Raw genomic sequence first — 21,379 nt, 5'->3', positions numbered from 1 at the left:
ACCAGTACACCTGACGGCGCGGTACCGTCTGTCGGGTCCTCGGCATGGCCGCATCGCACACCTCCTTTAGAGCACTGCGCATGCTGCCCGCCATCTCTTCGACGCTAGCGCCCTCCCTCCATCCCGCGGAAACCCACCGCTGCACGATGGCAGCCTCCTTGACCAGCTCACGATTTAGCTGGCCAAGAGACCACCTCGGAAGCGTGGTTGGCACCCTCAGTGGTCCCGCTGGCCTGCAGGAGTTGGAGATCTCAAATCGGATGTATCTATGGTAGTATATATATATTTGCGTCAATTTATATACATTACAAAGGTTTTGTAAATAATTTATTAATATGTCACCTTTTTAATTCTCTAAAAGATATAATTAACATACATTTTTGACTAAAATATAAACCACATTTTGCCATTTTACATATTATTTAAAAGATAACAAAGTCGTTTAATTTATTTATAATAACTGTATTTATTGCTGAAGTCGATTTATTTAAAAAATATATGTACAATTAGTTAAGACTAGTATCGATACAAGAAGATGTACATGTATTGCACGTTTTTTTTTATGTTTGTTTTTGTTTTTATATATTTTAGTTTATTGACTTAAGTGTTCACAACGGAAATGAATGGAAAGTAATGAATATGTTTTACGTTTCACTTGTTTGAGCAAAATAGTTTATTTATGATTAATAAAACTATTTAAATATTTGGCTACTGTCAGAAGTGTTGTCTTAACTTGCATTAGCGTATTCACGCTACAAATATAACCAACACGAAATTAACACATAATTTATCCGTAAATAACTACAATATTCGTTATTCACAAAACAATAAACGCAAAAGCAGCGTGATGCTACCGGTCGGACCAACAGCGCAAATATTGGCGTATGTGTCTCCTTCGATGAGTTACTACAAAACAAGAGTTATTATAATAGTATATATTATTAAGTACGTATAATCACGTAGTTGAATTGCCAAATGAAATTCGCCTCGCCTTAAGATTTACCATTCCAACTTTAAATCGATCTATAAACAAAATGAATATTATATAAATAATCGCTAATTTTTTTTTGAAGTTGAAAAGAAACCGATGATCATGGCAACCATTATTATTAACACGTATAACGTGATACAGAAATATGACATATTACAAGAAGAATTTTATGTTATCGGTGGTAGGGTTTTGTGCAGGTCCGTTTTGGTAAATACCACACATTCACCAGTAATTCTATCACATAGCAGCAATACCAGTGAGAGAGCCAGTTTAATTATAGACGCAAGGTATAGCCTTTTAGCTCCCAAGGTTGGTGGCGCATTGACAATATCAGGAAAAATAGTATCTTATTTTTAGGTGGCATATATGCCATGAATGTCTACTGGCCTATATTAAAAAAAATGCTGGTTGGTTGAGTAGTTAGTAAAGTAGTAGCCTTATGTAATTTTTATTAAGCGTTTATATGTGTAGGTGACAAAGCACAATATTGACTATTTTTTTCTAGAAGTTGTAGCAATACAAACAAACGATAATTGTCTTAGCGGCCTTGAGAAATGTTCGAGGCATATTAACGACTACGAGACGGAGTTCCTTGCCAACAACTAACTTATTTATTACGACAAGTAGGTACAGAAGTCAAGGTTTCTATGTTTTTGTGTATTTTGTTCGTATGTATGTAAGGTAATAATGTTCGTATGTATGTAAGGTAATAATGTTCGTATGTATGTAAGGTAATAGGTATGGAATTTCAGTTCTTTAATATGCTTAAAGTTAAACCTCTTTCAACGAATCAAAACCTTTTAATTTGATTGTTTTGCTAATTGGTTGAGCTTGTTTCTTTCTCTTTATACGTATTGTTTTCTAGTGACGTTATGTGTACTTCGATGATTTATAATTAAATTGTAATTGCCTATTTATTATTATAGTAATGTAATAAACATCACAAACGAATAATTATTACCCCTTCTAACAATTTCCGTTCTTTTCAATGTTGTATGTTATATTGTAATTAATTTCAACGAAATTATCCGAGGCGCTCTAAATTCATCCGCTTCATCGGCTTCAAGTTGTAGATATTAAATAATTCCAATTTACTTTCAGTCACATAATTGTAACGCGAAACTAAATGGCGACAGTAAAAGTGAACAAAAAACAAGGTTAAATGTGACGCAAACGACTTCCTAAACAAATAAATAATCTTATCACGAGTGTCTTGCATTTTAAAATAATTGTATTCAAGTCAAGGTCGGATGTTTCCGTCTTTTTACGAAGACCTTTCAAATTTAATTTATTTCGAACGCGTTGTGAATGATAATTCTCAGACATCTACATACGTTCAGTTCACTTACCAGATACTGCGCAGGATCATATGTATTACAAGCAAATCAAAGTCAAAATCAGTATTCAATGAAGCATTACACTTATTGTTTGCCAATGTAAAATTGCTTCAGAAAGAAATTGGGAGAAAAGAACCGACGACGAACCACGTCGTTCATTAAATAATTGTCTTCAGCAAACAATAATATCTCATGCTATGCTCATGTAAGAAATTCTCTTTAAAGCCGATTTGCAAATTATTGCATACATTGATTGGAACGAGAAGTTGTGTTAGTTGATTTAAAATTGTGGAATAACCTTAGTGTTTCATTACATCAGGAAACGCTGAAATTACTACTGACAATTAAATATAATCTGCCATTCCTTAATGTTTAATTATTTGAATAAAGATATAATATCTTTAACATTTATATACTGAATTTCAAAGCTAATGTCACGCTCTTTAGTGATGTTCATAAGTGACGATTTGGGGACTGTTGGAGAGAAAATAAGTGATTTAGTTGATGAAATTGAAATGTCAAAAAAAAATCGAACAGTTGCAATAGCCCGACCAGAAGTGATTGGTTTCATGTCAATGGTTAAACTTAACTCCCATAAATAAGTGATCGTTGACGCTTCGCCGCTTTTGATATATTTCTTATCTATCTTTTGGTATCTATATCTTTATTTTGATATCTATCTTTTGATATATTATTCCAATAATATTATATATTTTATCGTTGATTTGTAAATCTTACTCTTAAACAATTAAATTATTTCGGCACATGTTGGTTCAGTATCGATGATGCATTTTCATAATAAGCATGACCATATGCTACACCCAGGATGGCTCGAAAAAAAAATGAATAAAACAAAGTAATACTTTATTATCGTTTCTTTTATTATTATAAAAAAATATTAAAATTTTATATCCGACTGTTTTTATTTTTTGCTCAGAATAATATATCTAGTCTAACTAACAATTAAATAAAAAACCTGCGCTTCACTCGGTTACATTGTTTTGAATTCCATTGCAAGAAGTAATTTATTCCGTTAAATCTGTTTTAAAGAAACATTTAAGACTTAATTTAATTTTCAACTACCAAGATTGAAAACCATTAAAGACTACTTAAATGTTAACAACTATACCATCGGAATGAAAACGATTTTAGTTACAAGACCATTAAACGTTGATAACAGTTTCCATTGGAATAAAATTTTACATTCCGACTGCACTTTAGCAATCAATGCAATCATCCAGTCACAGTCGATCGATGGATTGTGCAAGTTCAATCTGCAGTACATAATGACAGCATTAGTGAGTAATTATCGTTCTCGAATCTAATGGAACATTATGCAACAATGTTTGGTGCATCGCAACAAAAAGCAAGGGCCCGCCCGTGGGGCATTGAACCCGAGAAGCAGGCTTTGTTCTCGTTGCACCATAAAACAGTTTTTGAGATTAAATAGCAAACCATTTAGAGTTTGTCAATAGTAAACGCAGTTTTCTAATGATTTATTAGCTGACTGCTGTCACATTATGATTCATGAACGTACTGAATACAAATGTGACATGTGCCTCTTTGTAAATTGAAACTTAGTGACGTTTGATGTTAGTTAATTGTTTTTGCATTTCTGAATACAGACTCGAAAGTAAAAATAACTTTTTCACAAAATTGACTAGATGCCTTCAAATAGCAAAAACGATATAATGTATAACAAAGCGACACCGTAAATTAATGGTGGGTTTTGGTATTTTTAACTTTCTTGTTAATAACATGTTGTTTGGTTTCTTAACAGTATCTGAAGTGTCTAACATTTGCATGCGTCAGAGTATCTGGCGTGTCATGCAGGTTTCATTCTTAACTATCGTGAGCGAGATGAATGGTAAACACCAATCTAGCACTTAAATACTTTACCCGGATTTTTTTTAATTTTTTTATCGAATAGAAAAGCGGACGATCATATGGGCCACCTGATGGTAAGTGGTCACCAACGTCCAATAGACATTGGCATTGTGAGAAATGTTAACTATCGCTTACATCATCAATGCACCATTAATCTTTAGAACTAAGATGTTATGTCCCTTGAGCCTGTAATTAGACTGGCTAGTTCACCCTTCAAACCGGAACACAACAATACCAAGTACTGCTGTTTTGCGGTAGAAGATCTGATGAGTGGATGGTACCTACCTAGACGAGCTTGCACAAAGCTCTAACACCAGTAGCCACTAAAAAGTAATAAGTAAAAAGATCTCGCAAGAACAATAGCTTAGTTCCTGCAGTAATACGTAACATTTTGTTTGGTATAGTTAATTATACGTTAGGAAAGGTCAAGCTGTGTTGTGTAACCTTAATGGCCAATGATTGTATTAGATTATACTGAAAGTTTTCTGCTTTCGTTGGATCCTATTGGTAGATGAAAGTTTTGCTGTTGCTGTTGAATTATTTTACATTTTAATTTGCCTATCAAGATTTTAGTTTACATATGTTGTTTGTAATTTGCATGTAAATTTGTATTATTAATTTTTCAATCGTTGGACAACGTAAATTCTCTTTTGTTTTCACTTTCAAATAATAATACTAATAAATTATATAATTCAATTATTTTTAATTATTATCTATATAAGTTGTTTGTCAAAAATGAGTCACTACTGTGGTTTCTCGGTTCTTCTCGTTAGAATCTATATTGTGAACCGTCGTTTAATTTAATTTCATCTTGTAAAATGTCGAATTCAATGAAACAGCTCACTTTAATAAAGTATATTTTGATATGATTTGATCGATGTTCTGGATATTCTTTTTCCAATAAATCTCGATTTAAAATACTTAATTCACTGCATTGTTTTCGGCTACCAATTCTCTTCATCTATAACTTTCTACCTAATCGGCCAGTGTATTTCCACGGCAGATGAACGATATTATAAACATATTTGCACGCGATGACTCAGAGAAAGTTTACTTTTGACACCGACACCGACATCGCTCCTTCTGGGTCACATTGTTCAGCGCTAAATTATAAAGCAGACCAGTAACGCACACATCTTGCATGTTTATCTCGCTTTTGCTTTTAAGATATTCAGGTTAATCGAGATAAAGGTATGTTTTGTTTACTAAATTCTCATTTTGAATATCCTAATCGTAAAGGGAGATTTCTAAAGTTACTGAGAATTTATTTGTTTTACGTCATTTATTAAATTTTAATATCTTAGAATATAATTGGCATTAGAAGTTTCAGTAGACATAAAGTCATTAGGCAAAGCAAGTGCGTTTCATTAAAGTCTGTCAATTCATCCAATAACTGCCAATTTATTGAATAATACGTTTCGTTAAAGATAAGTCGTGACCGTCGGTCGACTCACAAATGCCATGGGAAATACTAAGAAATGTCGTTTCGGAAGCGCCCGTCGTAAATATAATTAACCAAAGATAATTGTCAAATGGTAGTGTATTTTGAATAGTAAATTGTTGTCTGATAAAATAAATCTATTTTAGCGCTGTGTAAAATGAAATATATGGTTAGATCAGCTACTACAGCTAAATATAATCAACACCAGGAGCTTTATAGACGCGAAAATGAAATGTCGTGCAATTTACTATATTTAAAAATAATAAACTTCGAATGTATTTTTTTTTAAATTCATTTTCCGCAGTTTCTTCTTTGGTCTCCTTCAGGAACATTCTAAGTATAATACTCAGCAACTATTTCATCTTGCATTGTTATTACTACACTTAATTTTCTAAAACGATTCAAAGAAAATTGTCGATTATGAATTACATGGGCAATCGTTGCGGCAGCTAGTAAAACTCTCTCAACATTAACGTATTAAATGCATTAACATTTTATGGTAACTTCTCAAGAAATAATATTCTTTTTAAAGAATGCTATTTCTATTTATATAAATTGATATATAATAATCGTCAGCTTCGTAATAAAAATAGCCATGGTATTTTTTTTAATTCAGGTTTATATTGGTTCTGATTCATTCAATAGTTTTATTGTTGTGAAGTTTTATGATGTTAACTAATTGCTCCGCGCGGTTTCACCCTCGCTAAATGTGACTCCTCCGCCCTTGTTGGTTGTATGGTAACGTTATATAGTCTACTAGCTGGTCGTCCCGGCTTCGCATGGCTAGATAAGAAGAAAAACATATTTTGAATAGGATTTGCGTGAAATCCGGTCATAGTGAACTTCTATGCCGCGAAAGGCGTAACTGTGACAAATTTCACATCAATTGGGCAGATAGTTTAAGAGATCTCATGATGAGTAGTATTTCGCTTATATAACCTTACTCAATAAATGAGTTAGCTAACGCAATAATATGTTTTCAAAACGTACTGGTGTGTCCTGAAATTAGCGCGTTCATAAACAAACAAATTCAGTTTATAATAGTATACATAACGCCATTGCCCTTAATTAAGAACTTTTCATGTCGTAGCGACCGTTTCTAAATGACTTTTAGCTAACGCAGTTTACTTCCTAAAACTATTCGCGATTTCAGAACTAGAACAGCCTTTGTCTCATCTGCTTAATAATATATAAATAGAAATGTATTTTGATATTATTTTCCTGTTCACATGAATATATTTCAATGTAATTAACAATCCATCACCTACATTTTGCATTTAATTGTTTGATCGTGACAGTCTCGGTCGTATGCTCCGACGCTAGACCATCGCGTAGTCAATTATACCCAGAAATAGGAAGACAGATTTTCCTTTTTTCCCTCAATTAACATTACTTACAATCGTCATTCTATAAAACGTTTTTGAAATATCATCACTTAAATTATAATGAAAAATATATTATCCGAATAGATATTTTTGTTTGTTTGAATTTAAAACAATAAATTATTTGCAGGAGCGCTATTACGTGCGAGCGCGATCTTTTATCTCATACCTACCATGATTGATACTTGTAAGAACCTTTGAGGAACCGGTTGCGTAATTCGAACAATGCCAACGCCAGTACAGAGGCAGGCGTCGATGACCGTTGGTTTTTTTATACCACAAAAACTGACACTGAAGTCCGGATGTAAACAACTCTCTATTTCTAAAGCATGCGCACCGAACACGGACTGTTTTTCGTCATCACCATTTCGTTACAAATTTTACGGACGCGTAACTAGAAGTTTACTGGTTCTTACATTTGAATGAATGGACGTGAAACAGATATCGTTGATCGATGTCATTATCTGTATTTATTTTAAATAATGATAATGATCTAAAAGAAGGTTATTAAGGAAACGAGAAAAAAGTATTGCAGTTAAATTTGTGATAACGAATCAAATTAAATATTAGCAAACAGTGTCGTAACTATTATGACTATTTGTAATTCGTTGATTGATAGCGTTGATAAATAAGCAAATGAGCTATTTTAACTTTCAACTTAATGCATTTAAACTTTTGAAATACCCATTCGGCGAACATCTTGTATTATCTGTATTGTCTGATATTAAAAAATATATATATTTCTCTAGTATCTAACGGAGAACAAGACATTCAATAAATATTTTAATTAAAACAAAATAACACACTTTGTGATACAACGCTCATAATTATCTTACATAAGAGAGTATTGTATTTTAAAAAATTAACCGACTTTAATAAGTGATAGTATCAGTTAAATTAATTGCTAGAAAAAACGTCAAAATTAATCTTTTATTACGTCATTATTGTAGTCTTTTGTTATGAAACATTGCGGCAATCCGAAGTCTACCATGTCCCAGTTACAGAGAAAAACAATTGATTAAATAGCTTTGTTGTCTAGCAATGGGCATTTAGTTCTGATATTAATGAGGACATATTTTATTTAGCTGGTGCAAATAATCCAGCGAAACAACGGATATCGGTAAAGTGTAATAAATTGCGACGTTAGTGTTGCATGTTGTATTAGGAAATCATTATCAGGAAAACTTTCAAACTGGACATCGTGTTACTTGTACAATTACAAATTGTAAGGGTAAAGATATGGTATATTTAGTGGTATGATTTTGTGCAGTTAGCGTGGGTTATAAAGACGTTGTCTGATCGATCTTGGCAATGTCAATTGAGATTACTCATTGTAAATCGTCACCAACTGTGCAAGACATACATATACACAAGTGCACTATTTATTCTCTCACTATTTATCCTAGACAGCATTTCTGACTCGACCGGAAATGGTTTAGACGCAATCATCGCCAACTATAACTTTTAATTGACTTGACACGGTATTTAACTAATGTTTCTGGCCATTGTCTATGGCCACGAGTAACCATTTACCATCAGGTGGCTCATTTGCTCATGTGCCTTCTAAACTAGTTCAAATAAATAAACCCAAAACAAAATTGCCCAAAGAATGAATTGAATTGCTCCTATAACGATATACGAAAATCTTGTACTTCTTTCTTCAGACATATTGCTCACTAAAATATACAACTACCGTTAAAAAAACTTAGTCGAATAAACTAACTTTATCTACCTTTGATTTTTTGATTCATCCAACACGACCACTTTTAACGAGATTAAAATTCGCCCCTGATATCCATTGGATGCGTATCAATCGGATTTCTATTTTTGTGAAAAAGAAAATATAACGAAAAAAGATTTAAAAAATAGGCATTCTTTTTATTGTCTTAAGTCTTTAATGTCTTAAGTATTATGTATAATTTACATAATACTTAAGACATTTAAATTATTAATTGCAATAAATATTTAATTTAATACATAATAAATTCAGTTTTTCATCATAATAAATTCAATTTTTTTATATTAGCTTCGCTAAAGTAAATATCATAAACAGTATACACATCATTTTTTAAAGTGCTTAATTGAAAATAAATTTGAAGCCAATTATAAAATAATAGCTTTAATAAAAGGAGAAATCTAGGAATTCTAGTTGTTACAAGCAAGTAGATCAATGGTCACGTCTCGTCTTTAAGCAAACATGATCACAACCACAGAATCCTCGATTTCATTTTATTTGATCCATTAAAGAGTTATCGAGTTACTCATTTAACACTTGCAAAAAACCTAAATTGTCTAAATTCATTTACATTCGATAACTATTTTCGTAATCGTTGTTTTAGTTATATAAATTATGCTCGGTTTGTTTATTTTCTTTTAAAATCTTTATTGCGCTGTGTTAACGCTGACAGTTCTTGAACATTTATCGAAAATTCAGTAATGAACTGGATGCAGAAACATCGGTTGTCCAGTAAAATAGGTAGATGAAGAAAAGCTGTGGGCATAACCTGAGGAGTTGCACAGAAAAGAGGAGGCTTTTATCCAGAAGTGGGACGATAATGAAGATGATGACAACAGTTTTTGAGGAATTTAAATTCGTTGTATTATTATTGAATCTTTCTAAGGAACATTAAGACGATATTGTTTATCATAATTACATGTATGGCTCAGAGAGCGCTGTAAGAAATCCAATACGTATCACGGCGTTGGCGTCGCACGGTTTGGTGTGCGGAATGGACGGATTGCCTTTCCTGTCGTGATTCGCTTCACCGCCTCCACGTTATAATTAATATGAAATTCTATAACTATTTTAATAACAACAGCAAGCTTTTATTGATTAATTAAGTCTAGTGAAAGGATCATGACTTTAAACCATTGTTGCAAATTATATCTGTAATCTCACATCAAATTCGGAAAGAAGCTAAGACGTAAACAAAAATGACAAATGACTGTTATTATATCATTTCCTCGGAGATATTTTGCCATTATTACATCCCAACCGGACCTCTATCACGCGATGTTGGCAATTTCTGAGTAAGCTGCGATTTAAAGTAATGATAGTTCATCATGGTATGAACAAGAAGTAGTTTAACAAAGCCAAATGATCATTTCAGGTAGCGTAATGTTGGGCTATCGTGTTATAATATCAGTTCAAATTCTGATTCTCGAAACACATATTTTATATCTTTAAAATTACGGATTTATTTTATCTAATAATTTATTTATTTTTTAATATTCTCTTCATACTTCATAATTCACCGGTGTCCTATATAATGTATTATTTGAACTTGTATATGAAGCGTTCTGATTAATTTGACCCCGCATCAAGAGTAGGGGAAACTGAGGATACATTATATAACCGTGCATATAGATGTAATTCTAATAAAAATATATTTGTATATATCTTTTATCACCATACCGCGCATATCCCTTAGAATGTGCAAGTCGGAATCGCTTCTTCCGGCCACATTAAATTTAAAAATGCGATTAAAAATGCACTTTTTTTTTCGTCGTCCATGACGGCCGGTACTAATACAATATTCATTAGAGCAAAGATTTTGCCGCACCAGTTCGCCCACATGAGTATTCAAGTCAGTTTTGGCATTTAAAATAAATTGTTGTTTCGCGTGAACGGTACACATGTACAGCAATAACAACAGTTATATTAATAGTTCACGGCTGCGTCTGATAACACGCGAATCGGTGGATGCGATATGCGTGATTGTGAATGACACAATGACTCGTTTTTTGTTAAATCAAAACCGACATGAAAGCCGATCGCTTGATGCTCGAACTCGTTAACTTTATTGAACTTGACAATGAAATCAATAATGAACGTGCGATGTGAAATGTTTAGATAATTGCACACTGTTTTATAACGTTTAATTTATAACAATAAAAACTATTATTATTATAATTTATAGTTTTATTATTCTCAGTGAAATGTTTGTAGTGTAATTTCTCGGTTTTCTTGTAAAATGTCAATTTCAAATTAAATCTTACTTGGTTCATATTCTAACGCCAGAGAGCAATACTAAGTGTTGCTGTTTTCCAGTTTGAAGGATGAGTAAGCCAGTGCAACTTCAAGCACAAAGGATATAACATCTTAGTTTCCAAAGTACTGTCGTCGTATTGTAAGAAATAGTTAATATTTCTTACAGCGCCAATGTCAATGAGTGGTGGTCCTCTTATCCGTCCTCCTTCCTATTTTATAAAAACAAAATGGGGATCGAATAAACCAGCTTGAATAAAGTATATTTAGATTTGTAGAAAGCGATAAAACTTGTTCTCTATGTTCGCTTCGAATACAAATGTTTTTCAAATAAATTATGTACGTTCACAATCCTTTATAGTTATGTGTGTGTTAAATAATTAAGAACCATTTTTCCTTTTTGCAGAAAGAGTCTCGCACCGATGTACAATTTCATCTGGCGGCGTTGCGGGGTGACTGCGAGAAATTGAAACAGTTATTGGATACTGGGAAAGTGCACATCGACTCCAGAGATCGGGTACGTAATTGCTATTTCAGAAGAGAAGATTGATCCTGATTCTGGATATGTGACATTATGAATAACTTTTGTATAAAGAAAATAATAATAGCATTTACATTTGTTCTTATCATACTAACAAAATTAGATAAAGAAGAATATTTATTATAAATGATTATAATTAAAAACAGAAAGCTTAATCTTAAAAAATTATTCTTACTAGTTATATTACAGTAATTTTTTGAGCAACAAGCTAAAAAAACCCTAAACCTAATTTCAAAGAAAATTTGTTACAATATAAAGCATTGGAATTGTTCTTTAATTTATGACGTAAATATGTTTATCGTAAAATGAGTCGTATAGGGAGTACTGTCTGCCATTTCCCCAAGGTGGCAGCGCAAATAAAATAGCGCGTCGAAATTTATAAAAACCCCAAATATTCATGTCTTGGAAAAGTTGGAAAACAAAAAGTCATTAATTTATAATCAAGTAATAAAAAACTGATATGACGAAACGAAAGACATCAAAATAGGAATAACTACAAGTACTTTTGTCATTTGGTCGTTTTGAGAGCATTCGATGATATCGAACGTGAAAATCCAATTAGGTCATATAAAATTTATGCCAATAACAGATATATTGGAATTTGACGCTGCGAAACTTTCGTCGATACGGAAAAATGGATGAGAGAATTAAATTAAACTTCGAATTGAGATGAATTTGGAACAGATATATAACAGATGTTATACATAAATAAAAATAAACCGAGGCAGTTTTTCACTTAGACTTATTAAACTTGAGCGCTGAAGTTACAGTTGTAAGTCATATATTGTAAGTATATAAATTTTCAAAAGTACATTAAATATTAATAGCTTCTAAAATGTCATTAATTATACTTGTGATATAATGAAACACAACAATTTACCTTCAAGAGTAACGGGTCAGGTCCGGTGAATGTAAACCGTATGTACCGTGATATAGTAATATTTTGTATTCAACTCAGACGAGAGCAGATCAATCTCCATAACTTTACTTAAACTTACGAGTTTACAAATAAATTTATTGCTAGAACGGTTCCCATTGTATATATAAACGATATAGGACGAGAGTCGTGACAACATTTTCTTTATTCATAGATTTACATAAATTGACCAGCGTGATGAAACAGTAAGTTATTACTGATTAAATCCAGTCTTAAAACTTGCCATGTCCGTGTACAGCATGATTTTAGTATATCAACGTTTCATAAACGCTGAAGAGTATTCCAGTTTTTAGGTTAATGACGTGTTTGTAGCAGGAGAATATTAGTTGATGATTTATAGCGGAATACACTTCCTTGAAATTCTTGTAACACTCAAACCATAAATATGTTAAACCCATAAAGTTATTATGACTATAAAATGATAGTATGAGTATGTCTAAAAAGATATAGTGGTATCAAATTTAAATCTTCATGTATTCTTGTTACTGCTAGCCAGTGAGTTTTCTCTTGAATTCTTTAAAGCTAAAACAGTAGTTCAGTAACTTTGTACTAAAATAAGACTGTGAATTAACTGAATGTGGGCCACATTCAGTTAATTCATATTCTTTTTGCGCTCACTTCTGAAGCTCCTCCGACTGTTACAAGTCATTGAAGCTAGCGGGTCTCAATCGAGTTCAATATCATTTATAATTGCGAAAAATTTATAATTATCAAAAATTTTCATTTGTCATTCGTGTAATGATTTAAATTATTTTTCTTAATTAATGATATTATTGTTATTCATTCTTAGATAATGCTTCAGTTTATTCCACACACCAAACCTCCCGAGGTCGTATTTATTATTACCGGCTATGATTTATCGATCGCCTACCGTTCCCCGCTACGTAATCGCTTACATAACTTAAAGGTTTTATTCACTCGAGGATATCTTTTTCTAAGTTTAGATTAGCTTATAACATTTACGTGACGAAATAAAGGGCCGCTATAAATACATGTTTGAAGCGATTTCTTGGTGTAGTATTTTAGCGTTAACTCGCAACATTTATATATTTTTTCATTGTATGTTTGTTTTTTCGTTTCAATACTTAACCGTCACGCACGGATGGTCAAAGCTATTGCGTTGTGAATTCTAATAAGGCAAGATGGGAACTATCATAATTTACATGCGAATGCAGTTATTTTAAAACATAAGCCTTCGCGGTCGCTGGAGCGACGCGCAATGCAATTTCATATTAATTAGATACCACATTTCTTTTTTAATTTAAATTACAAATGCGAAGTACCTGTAGCAATATTTTAATTATATGTTCATCGCGGTTGCCTTGATTTCAAGGTAAGTCGAGTTTATCATATAAATTGTTTTGTCCTAATGCATATATGTACTTTGTAATGCTTTATTATTATATTGAAATTGTTTAAAAACAGATTTCATTTAATTTGCGTTTTCGCTGAAATAATTAGCAATTGTTTGAAATGCTTCGAGGTGTCCAGATTTTCCGGAGTAGAGTGACCTTCCGCCATACATATTAAGACCCACCTAATAAGTACACAACTTATATGTTTTTATTTAACAAAGAGATTATATACTAATTTTTAATCTATCTATCTAGATTATTATATACTATTTCTCATCTTATATGGATACAACTTATATATTTCAATATAACACAAATATATAGTATTTATATTATTGTAAGGAGGCATTACAATAATTAAGTTAATGAATTCTTTTTTATTATTAGAATAATAATAATCACACTCATATAATAAATACGAAAGGTTGTATGTGTTGTGAATATTTGTTACTTTCTCAAGCTTAATAACAGCTAATACACAATTAACATATTTTGGCGTTTTTATCCCGTTTAGATTTCCGATTATGACGCGGGTGAAGCCGCGGCTAAATCGCTAGTTATAATATTGTAGACAGCTTGGGGTATTTTCAAAAACATTCGTCATCAACGCTTATTGACAACAATAAAGCTGTCTACTTGTACAGCCACGGCTTAAGAAAAATCATATTTCGATATTTAATTAAGTGGCACATATACAAAATACATTATTCATTCTGTAAATTACAGCCCTCTTCTTTGCAGTATCATTAAATGACTTTTTGTTAACAAAACGAGATTGCCCAGCGGTTACACCACGTGAATCACCAAAGATTGCGGGTTCAAACCCTGGAAAGCACCACTTATTTTTCATGTGAAGGAATTTAGAGAAAACCAACCTGTGTCGGCCGAAATTCCACTGCATATGCATTCCAACTCACATGGTGGAATAAGCTCCAAACCTTCGCCTCTCATAAGAGGAGGTCTATATATAGGTGTAATAAATAAATAATATGTTAAAACAAAATTTCCAATGTGTTACAGGATGGCACCACGCCGCTGATTCTGTCAGCAGCGATGGGGCACACGGAGTGCGTGAGGGAACTGCTAGCTCAGGGCGCTGATCCCGCATGCTGTAGGACGGTAAATATTTAGAACTAGCTATTACTTTTTGGTACAATTTACATAAATTACTATCTTATATTCATCGTGAAATAGGATTTAAAACCTATTACGAGAGTACGCACTGTTAATTTCCTTTTCTGGGTTTCTACACACAGACTAGCATCAGAAATTTTCATATACCGAAAAAATACACTTGTATTTAAACTCTGAATCGGTCCAGTAAAAAAGTCATGCATCATCTGATTACGAGTTTTAATATAGTGAGTGCACCTAGCTTTTGGCCACCTACTTGAGCACTGTAATATCGCCTGCGCATCGCTTTATTGACGATTGAGAAAGATAGGATAATTTGTTAAGTTCTGGTTGAAAGAAATCAGGATATTTTTCAAAATAATGTTTGATTGATCAAAGGTCTAACACTATAAGGGAGTTATAAATTATAGGTTTACTAACCATTCCCTCATTCTCATGGTCCTGGACCGGAAAAAAATTAGGCACAGGACCAACGGTTTCAATTGCTGTATAAGCTATATAATTAAGGCACTTTAATATTTACTTCGTTAATTAAACGAATAATAATGTCGTTCATAAGTTATTAAGTGCTCATTCTCGGATGTTGGTTTGCAAGACTTTAATCATGTAGCGACCTACTGGGATCTTTTCAGCTCGAGAGCGCTCATTTGTAAGAGCTCTTTTCATCGAAGCTGCTCCGTTTGATATGAATGAGCTTCTCTCATACCCTGTTCAAGACAAAATGTGCCTTAAGCTTTCTTTGAAAAAATTACAGCCGAGCCGTTTTGAGCAGATCTTTCTTCATAACTGCGCTTAAATTTCAAAATTAGGTCGGGTCATGTGTTCATAATTTATCACGAATATAAAGACAGTCGGATAAAATTAGGGATGTATTTATGTAATACAACAGTTACCCTTTTTATAATAAATATACATATAGTTTACGAAAAGAAAAATGAACGAATAAAAAACTATGAACATCACTGTATATTAAACAATTGAAAATGCGCAACCAAAAAAAAACAAAATTTAAAAACATTTTGACGGAGATTTACTAACTGCGCAGGAGGTAATGTGTGTAGAAGCTTATTTTTAAAGTAATTAATAAACCTAGTGTAGTAATGGACTTAGATAAGTAGTGACGTGGTATCGTAATGTTGGCAGACAGGAACGACCGCGCTGTTCTTCGCAGCACAAGGCGGTTTCCTCGACATAGCCTGCTTGTTGTTAGACGCAGGCGCAGCTATCGACGCACCGAGCACGGTAAGAATATACGATTAATACCGATATCATTATTTGTAAGTAATAAGTACACATATAGTTAATTTAAAATAAAATAAATCGCGTAGTTAGTAATTCTGTAAGGATTCCCAGGACTATTATATAAATAATTGTTACTAACATCATAAGCAACAATTTTTGTTCTATGAATTTTATTTTTTATCATAATCTTTCATACAAAATTTAAAACATTCAAATTGATATAACGCTGCACGGCAGCAAAAACAGCTCTTCTGAACAAAGACGCGATAGGGAACCGGCTGGCGTCTTGTAAATTTGACCTATTTATTTGCGATCATTAGTATATCGCTAAGAGGCGCTCGCACATCTTGTCCTTGCAACTCGATTTTCAGTAAATATTGCGTAGATAAAAATATAATTGCTTTGGATACAGCTTACCAACAAACTTAGAATGAAATTTAAACTTCGAGAGATTAAGGCAAAAGATAAAAAGCTATAATTACCTAAATAAAGTAATCGCTAAAAAAAGTTAAAAGCTATTTCGTGGATAAGATCCACGAAATAGCTAAACAAGTGAATCAAAACGCATCTATCATCATTATTAATAAGTTTACAAAGTCTTGACAGGAGGAACGAATGTACTGCCGAATATTCCCAGATTATTAGTTTGACTTCCTCATGGATAATATTAGGGCTCACATTGTATTGATTTATTTTACCTGGTATATTTTACATGGTTTAAATCAATGCCATAATTATTCAAAGTATTGAAAACAATGAAGACTGTCGTGGACAAATATGTTGAACAGAATCGACCAAATGTGAGAGCCTTGTAGAACCCCCAACCTAGTTAAATAGGTTATGGAATGGAAACAATAAAATGGCGACATTGTAGATAAGTTTATATAAGCGGCAAACTATATAGGATGCCAGTGATCATATATGAAAGCAACTAATATAATAATTTATTCTGTAAAAATCAAAACAAACGAGATCAAAGGCTTTGCTGAAATCTGTGGTATATAGCGTCCATTTATTAACCATAGTCAACGGCACATGCTAATGTGTCTGTGAAAATCCTTGTGATTTTCACAGACACATTAGCATGTGCCGTTGACTCGAAGTGTGTCTAAATGAAAACACAAATCATGAACCCAAAGTGCTCTAATTTATGAGGCTTTTATTTATTGTTCTTGACTGACAATTATATATTGTTGCTTAACTTATTCGTCTGAAAGCATTCTTTGTTTTTCAATATTTTTTCTGTAAACAAAAATTTTCGTCAAAGTAATATCCGGGATCAAATGGCGTCTAGAGAAATGCTTAGCACTGCTTATGTATATATAATTTATTTGGTCACTTTTCTATATGTATATACGTAGCGAATATCTAGACAGCGCGATTCAAGAGTGTGACATATTCAATCAACGCCATCTATGATTACTGAGTTGTAACTTACGCATTTATACAAGAACTCGAATTTTATTCATATTGTTAGCAATATCGCAACGGTCTAGTGATTTTATTCCACTAGTACTTTTTTATTCTACATACAAAGAGAATAAGATTATATAAGAATTAATATTTAATTACAACTTAATATATCTAATAAATGTTTACTGGGGTTATTGTTTGATCAAAATAGTTTTTTCAATACATTTCAGGACGGCGGTACTCCTCTATTCGTGGCTTGTCAATGCGGTCATCTGTCAGTTGTCGAAGAACTCATACGACGCGGAGCCAACGTTAACTCTTGTATGAAGGTAATTATTCAGAACTTTCAGATGGCTTAAATAACCTTATCTATTTATAGAAAACTAGTAACACAGAAATTAAAAAAAAAATCTTAAAAATATTAGTTTAAATTTAGGACTTCAGGATATGTCTTTCAAAACCTTCAACTATTGAGTTCGTCAAATAAAAAACATCTTAAGACAGAATTTAAGGTCAACGACGTTTAGTCGTCGTTATTAGTAAGACAGAAGGTCCAAAATTTTGTTCGTTTTGTCTCGTGACTCCAAACGACCGATACAAACGATGATATTCAAAACAACTCTGCAGGACGGCGCGAGTCCGCTGTTCATAGCGGCGCAAAACGGTCACGAGGAGGTGTGTCTGTCGCTGCTCGCGAGCGGCGCACACGTGGACGCGTGCCGCAGCGACCGCGCGTCGCCGCTGTGGATCGCGGCGCAGTGCGGCCACCAGCGCGTGGCGCGCGCGCTGCTCGCACACGGCGCGCACGTCGACAGGCTGCGGCAGGTGCGGCGCGCTGCACACCACACCACACGCCACACACCACACGCCACACGCCACGCGCTGGCCAGCACTCACAGTAAGTCGTGTCGCAGGACGGCGCCACCCCGCTGTTCAAGGCGGCGCACAAGGGCCACGCGGCGGTCGTCGCGGAGTTGCTGCGACATGACCCGGAGCTCGGACTGCTGCCGGTGAGTTGATGCTTAGTGAAGGCTTAATATATAGTTTGTATCTCTCACAGCAGAAACGCCTTTGGCCTGATGGGACCGCTTCCCATAAATTATTACTCGTAATTATAATTATTCAGTATGCACGATGCTTAGACTCAGTGATCATATTGTAATATTAGTAACTTATTCGATCACCGCTTAATGTCGTTAGCTATAATTATGTACTCAGTTCCTCCGTAATTCAAAAACACGAATTAGCGCCATCTATTGGCTGTAACATTCGTACAGGTGAAACGAACTAAGTATGCGCGATCCCTCAGAACGGTCAGTCGGCGCTGCACGGCGCGGCCATGTTCGGTCAGCTGGCGTGCGTGCGGCAGCTGGCGCGGCGCTCGAGCCGTGACGTCACGGCGCCCACGCGCCTGCGCAACGCCAGCGGCCTCACGCCGCTGCAGGCGGCGGCCGCGGCCGGCAAGCGGGACGTCGTCGCCTACCTGCGCTCGCTCGAGCACACGTGATACTAGCACTGACGTCACTCGCGCCTCGACGCCGTTCGAGGTATTCCAGATTCGAATGTTTTCGAAATTTGGCGGGATAATTTAATTTCGGAGTGACGATAACGAACACATTTGAGCAAACATGAACGGACGAAAGCGTCCGTGATGCAATGGCTGTAAATCGAATTCAAATATAGTATACGCCAGTGGTTTTGTTGCAAGTCTGAATACCGCCTTTACGCCATGTTGCGTCGCGGTCGCGTTTAATTCTTAAATGTGTTCGATCGTTTTTCTTGCAAAAAAAGAAGTATCAATCAATTATTATTTTTTTCTTTACTGCAACTTATTGCAGTAAAGAAAAAAAACCACTTTGATGTGTAACATTAACACAAGTTAACATAACTTAGCTCTCGGTATGCGCCATCTTGTGGTGCTATTGGCACTAATTTGCGATGGGGCGAAATCGTTTATCGAAGAACAGTAAGCTGACATATATTTTACTCCGTGTACACATAGATGGCGTTAGTGTCGTTTTAATTAAAGATCATATTTGATTAGATCACAAAAGTTCTAATTCTACAGTAAATATATAAAGTAAACCACATGTTCACTCAAATACAAGTGAACAATCTAGTCAAATGCCGATGACTAACTATTTAAAACAGCTGTTAGGTAATAATGGATGACACTAATTTCCATATAAAGATTTAAAATTAAAATACACTATGCATATGAGGTTTATGAAAATAAACCCATATTGTCATGGGATAGCTCACACAACTTTGAAATCAGAAAGAAACAGTTGAATCGATTCAAACTTAACAAAAATTTTACACGTACCAACGTTAAATGTTACACATATTTTATTAAATCTCATTTTACATTTACAGATTTGATACTTATTTTAATTATTCATTTATTAAATAAATAAAAATAATGTTTTCTCAAATATCAAACTCGTACTTTGTATATTAAAAACCACATATTAATTGTCCAAAATGATATTTTCATAAAGGTGTAGTTCCTGTCATCATCAGGTTCCTAGTGTATATTACATAGTCTCATCTTTATCTCATATTAACTCCACTATTACGATAATCGTGTTAAGTTTTGTCTCGCATCGAGTATCACTCACAAGCTGCCATTTTGATAAGCTATGATTACTTATATGAAATCTCAAATAAGCCTATAAAAATGTAAATTATAATATTTATGACTTATATTTAATTTTGGACTCAGGTAGTTTTCCCAGTGAACTGTTCTCATTCTGAGTAGTGTTTACAGTTAGTAAATATTTTAGAAACTCAGGACTTTCTTTATATGACTATTTTTGTATTAAATTTGTTCAACATAAAAATATACTTCATTTTAAACAAAATCGTTTTTGCACTTCTTTTATCATTAATGTATTGATATTGTATTTTTATTTAAGTTAAAAATATTTTTTGAGTTTTAGTTGTAAATGACACTTAAATCTTTTTCAGTGCAAACAATGGACATTTCTGTACATATGTTGTTATCAATCTCAAATGCTATGTTCATACATAAGGATCATCCCAAATGCCTTACATGTACCTCATATATATACATATGTATGTCTGAAATATTGTATGGATGCATGTGCAGGTAATTAAAACTAAGATTTTTAATATAATAAATGTATATTATATAATTCCACACTAACTTTTACACTTTACACAAAATATCACATTTTCTTGTGGCGGTCAGTTTACATAATGAATAATAAAGAACAGTTTTTGGTGCTTTTTGTTTAAGCTCTGAGTTTAACTTAATCCTATAAGTATGTTAAGATACTAGTCAATTAGGAAATCATCTCGTTGGTCTTAAAAATGAGAAATTTAGTTAAAATGTACTTGTTATTGTCAATGGAATCTCTATAATAAAAAAAACTTATAAGCTATAAGTACACTTTTTAAAAATAACATTTTATTACTTAAATAAATTTGCACAGCATATTCATATTTTTAAGGTTGTTGATTTACACACAATCAGCTTTGTCTCAAGCATAATACAATAAAAAAGTATATTTTTTAATGATATTCAACATCATCTACTACTATCTAAGATCACAAGATTGTATTACTATATATAGATTTTAAGAATGTAACCGATACAGTGGTACAGGCAGGTATTTATTATGGACGTTGTTGAATTTTTATTTATGTTACTTGGATATAGTTATTTTAAACAATATATGTTGTTTTATTCTAACATAATGATAATT

General features: G+C 33.3%; 1 protein-coding gene across 2 annotated transcripts in view; it reads left to right on the top strand.

Annotated features, from left to right (window-relative positions):
* LOC126770223 (ankyrin repeat domain-containing protein 29) overlaps nt 1-21,348 on the top strand; it is a 39,268-nt gene extending 17,920 nt beyond the window's left edge. For both annotated transcript variants that reach the window (XM_050489492.1, XM_050489494.1), the window contains exons 2-8: nt 11,433-11,543; nt 14,880-14,978; nt 16,137-16,235; nt 17,879-17,977; nt 18,276-18,473; nt 18,563-18,658; nt 18,958-21,348. In XM_050489492.1, the coding sequence (XP_050345449.1) occupies nt 11,433-11,543; nt 14,880-14,978; nt 16,137-16,235; nt 17,879-17,977; nt 18,276-18,473; nt 18,563-18,658; nt 18,958-19,155 (900 nt within the window). In that variant the 3' untranslated portion in view covers nt 19,156-21,348. The remainder of the gene's footprint in view (nt 1-11,432; nt 11,544-14,879; nt 14,979-16,136; nt 16,236-17,878; nt 17,978-18,275; nt 18,474-18,562; nt 18,659-18,957) is intronic.
* Nucleotides 21,349-21,379: the final 31 nt, after the last annotated feature.

The sequence above is a fragment of the Nymphalis io genome, chromosome 8 (genome assembly GCF_905147045.1).
Source record: "Nymphalis io chromosome 8, ilAglIoxx1.1, whole genome shotgun sequence".
In the NCBI taxonomy this organism is placed as follows: domain Eukaryota; kingdom Metazoa; phylum Arthropoda; class Insecta; order Lepidoptera; family Nymphalidae; genus Nymphalis; species Nymphalis io.
This window is presented reverse-complemented; position numbering and strand designations above follow the sequence as displayed.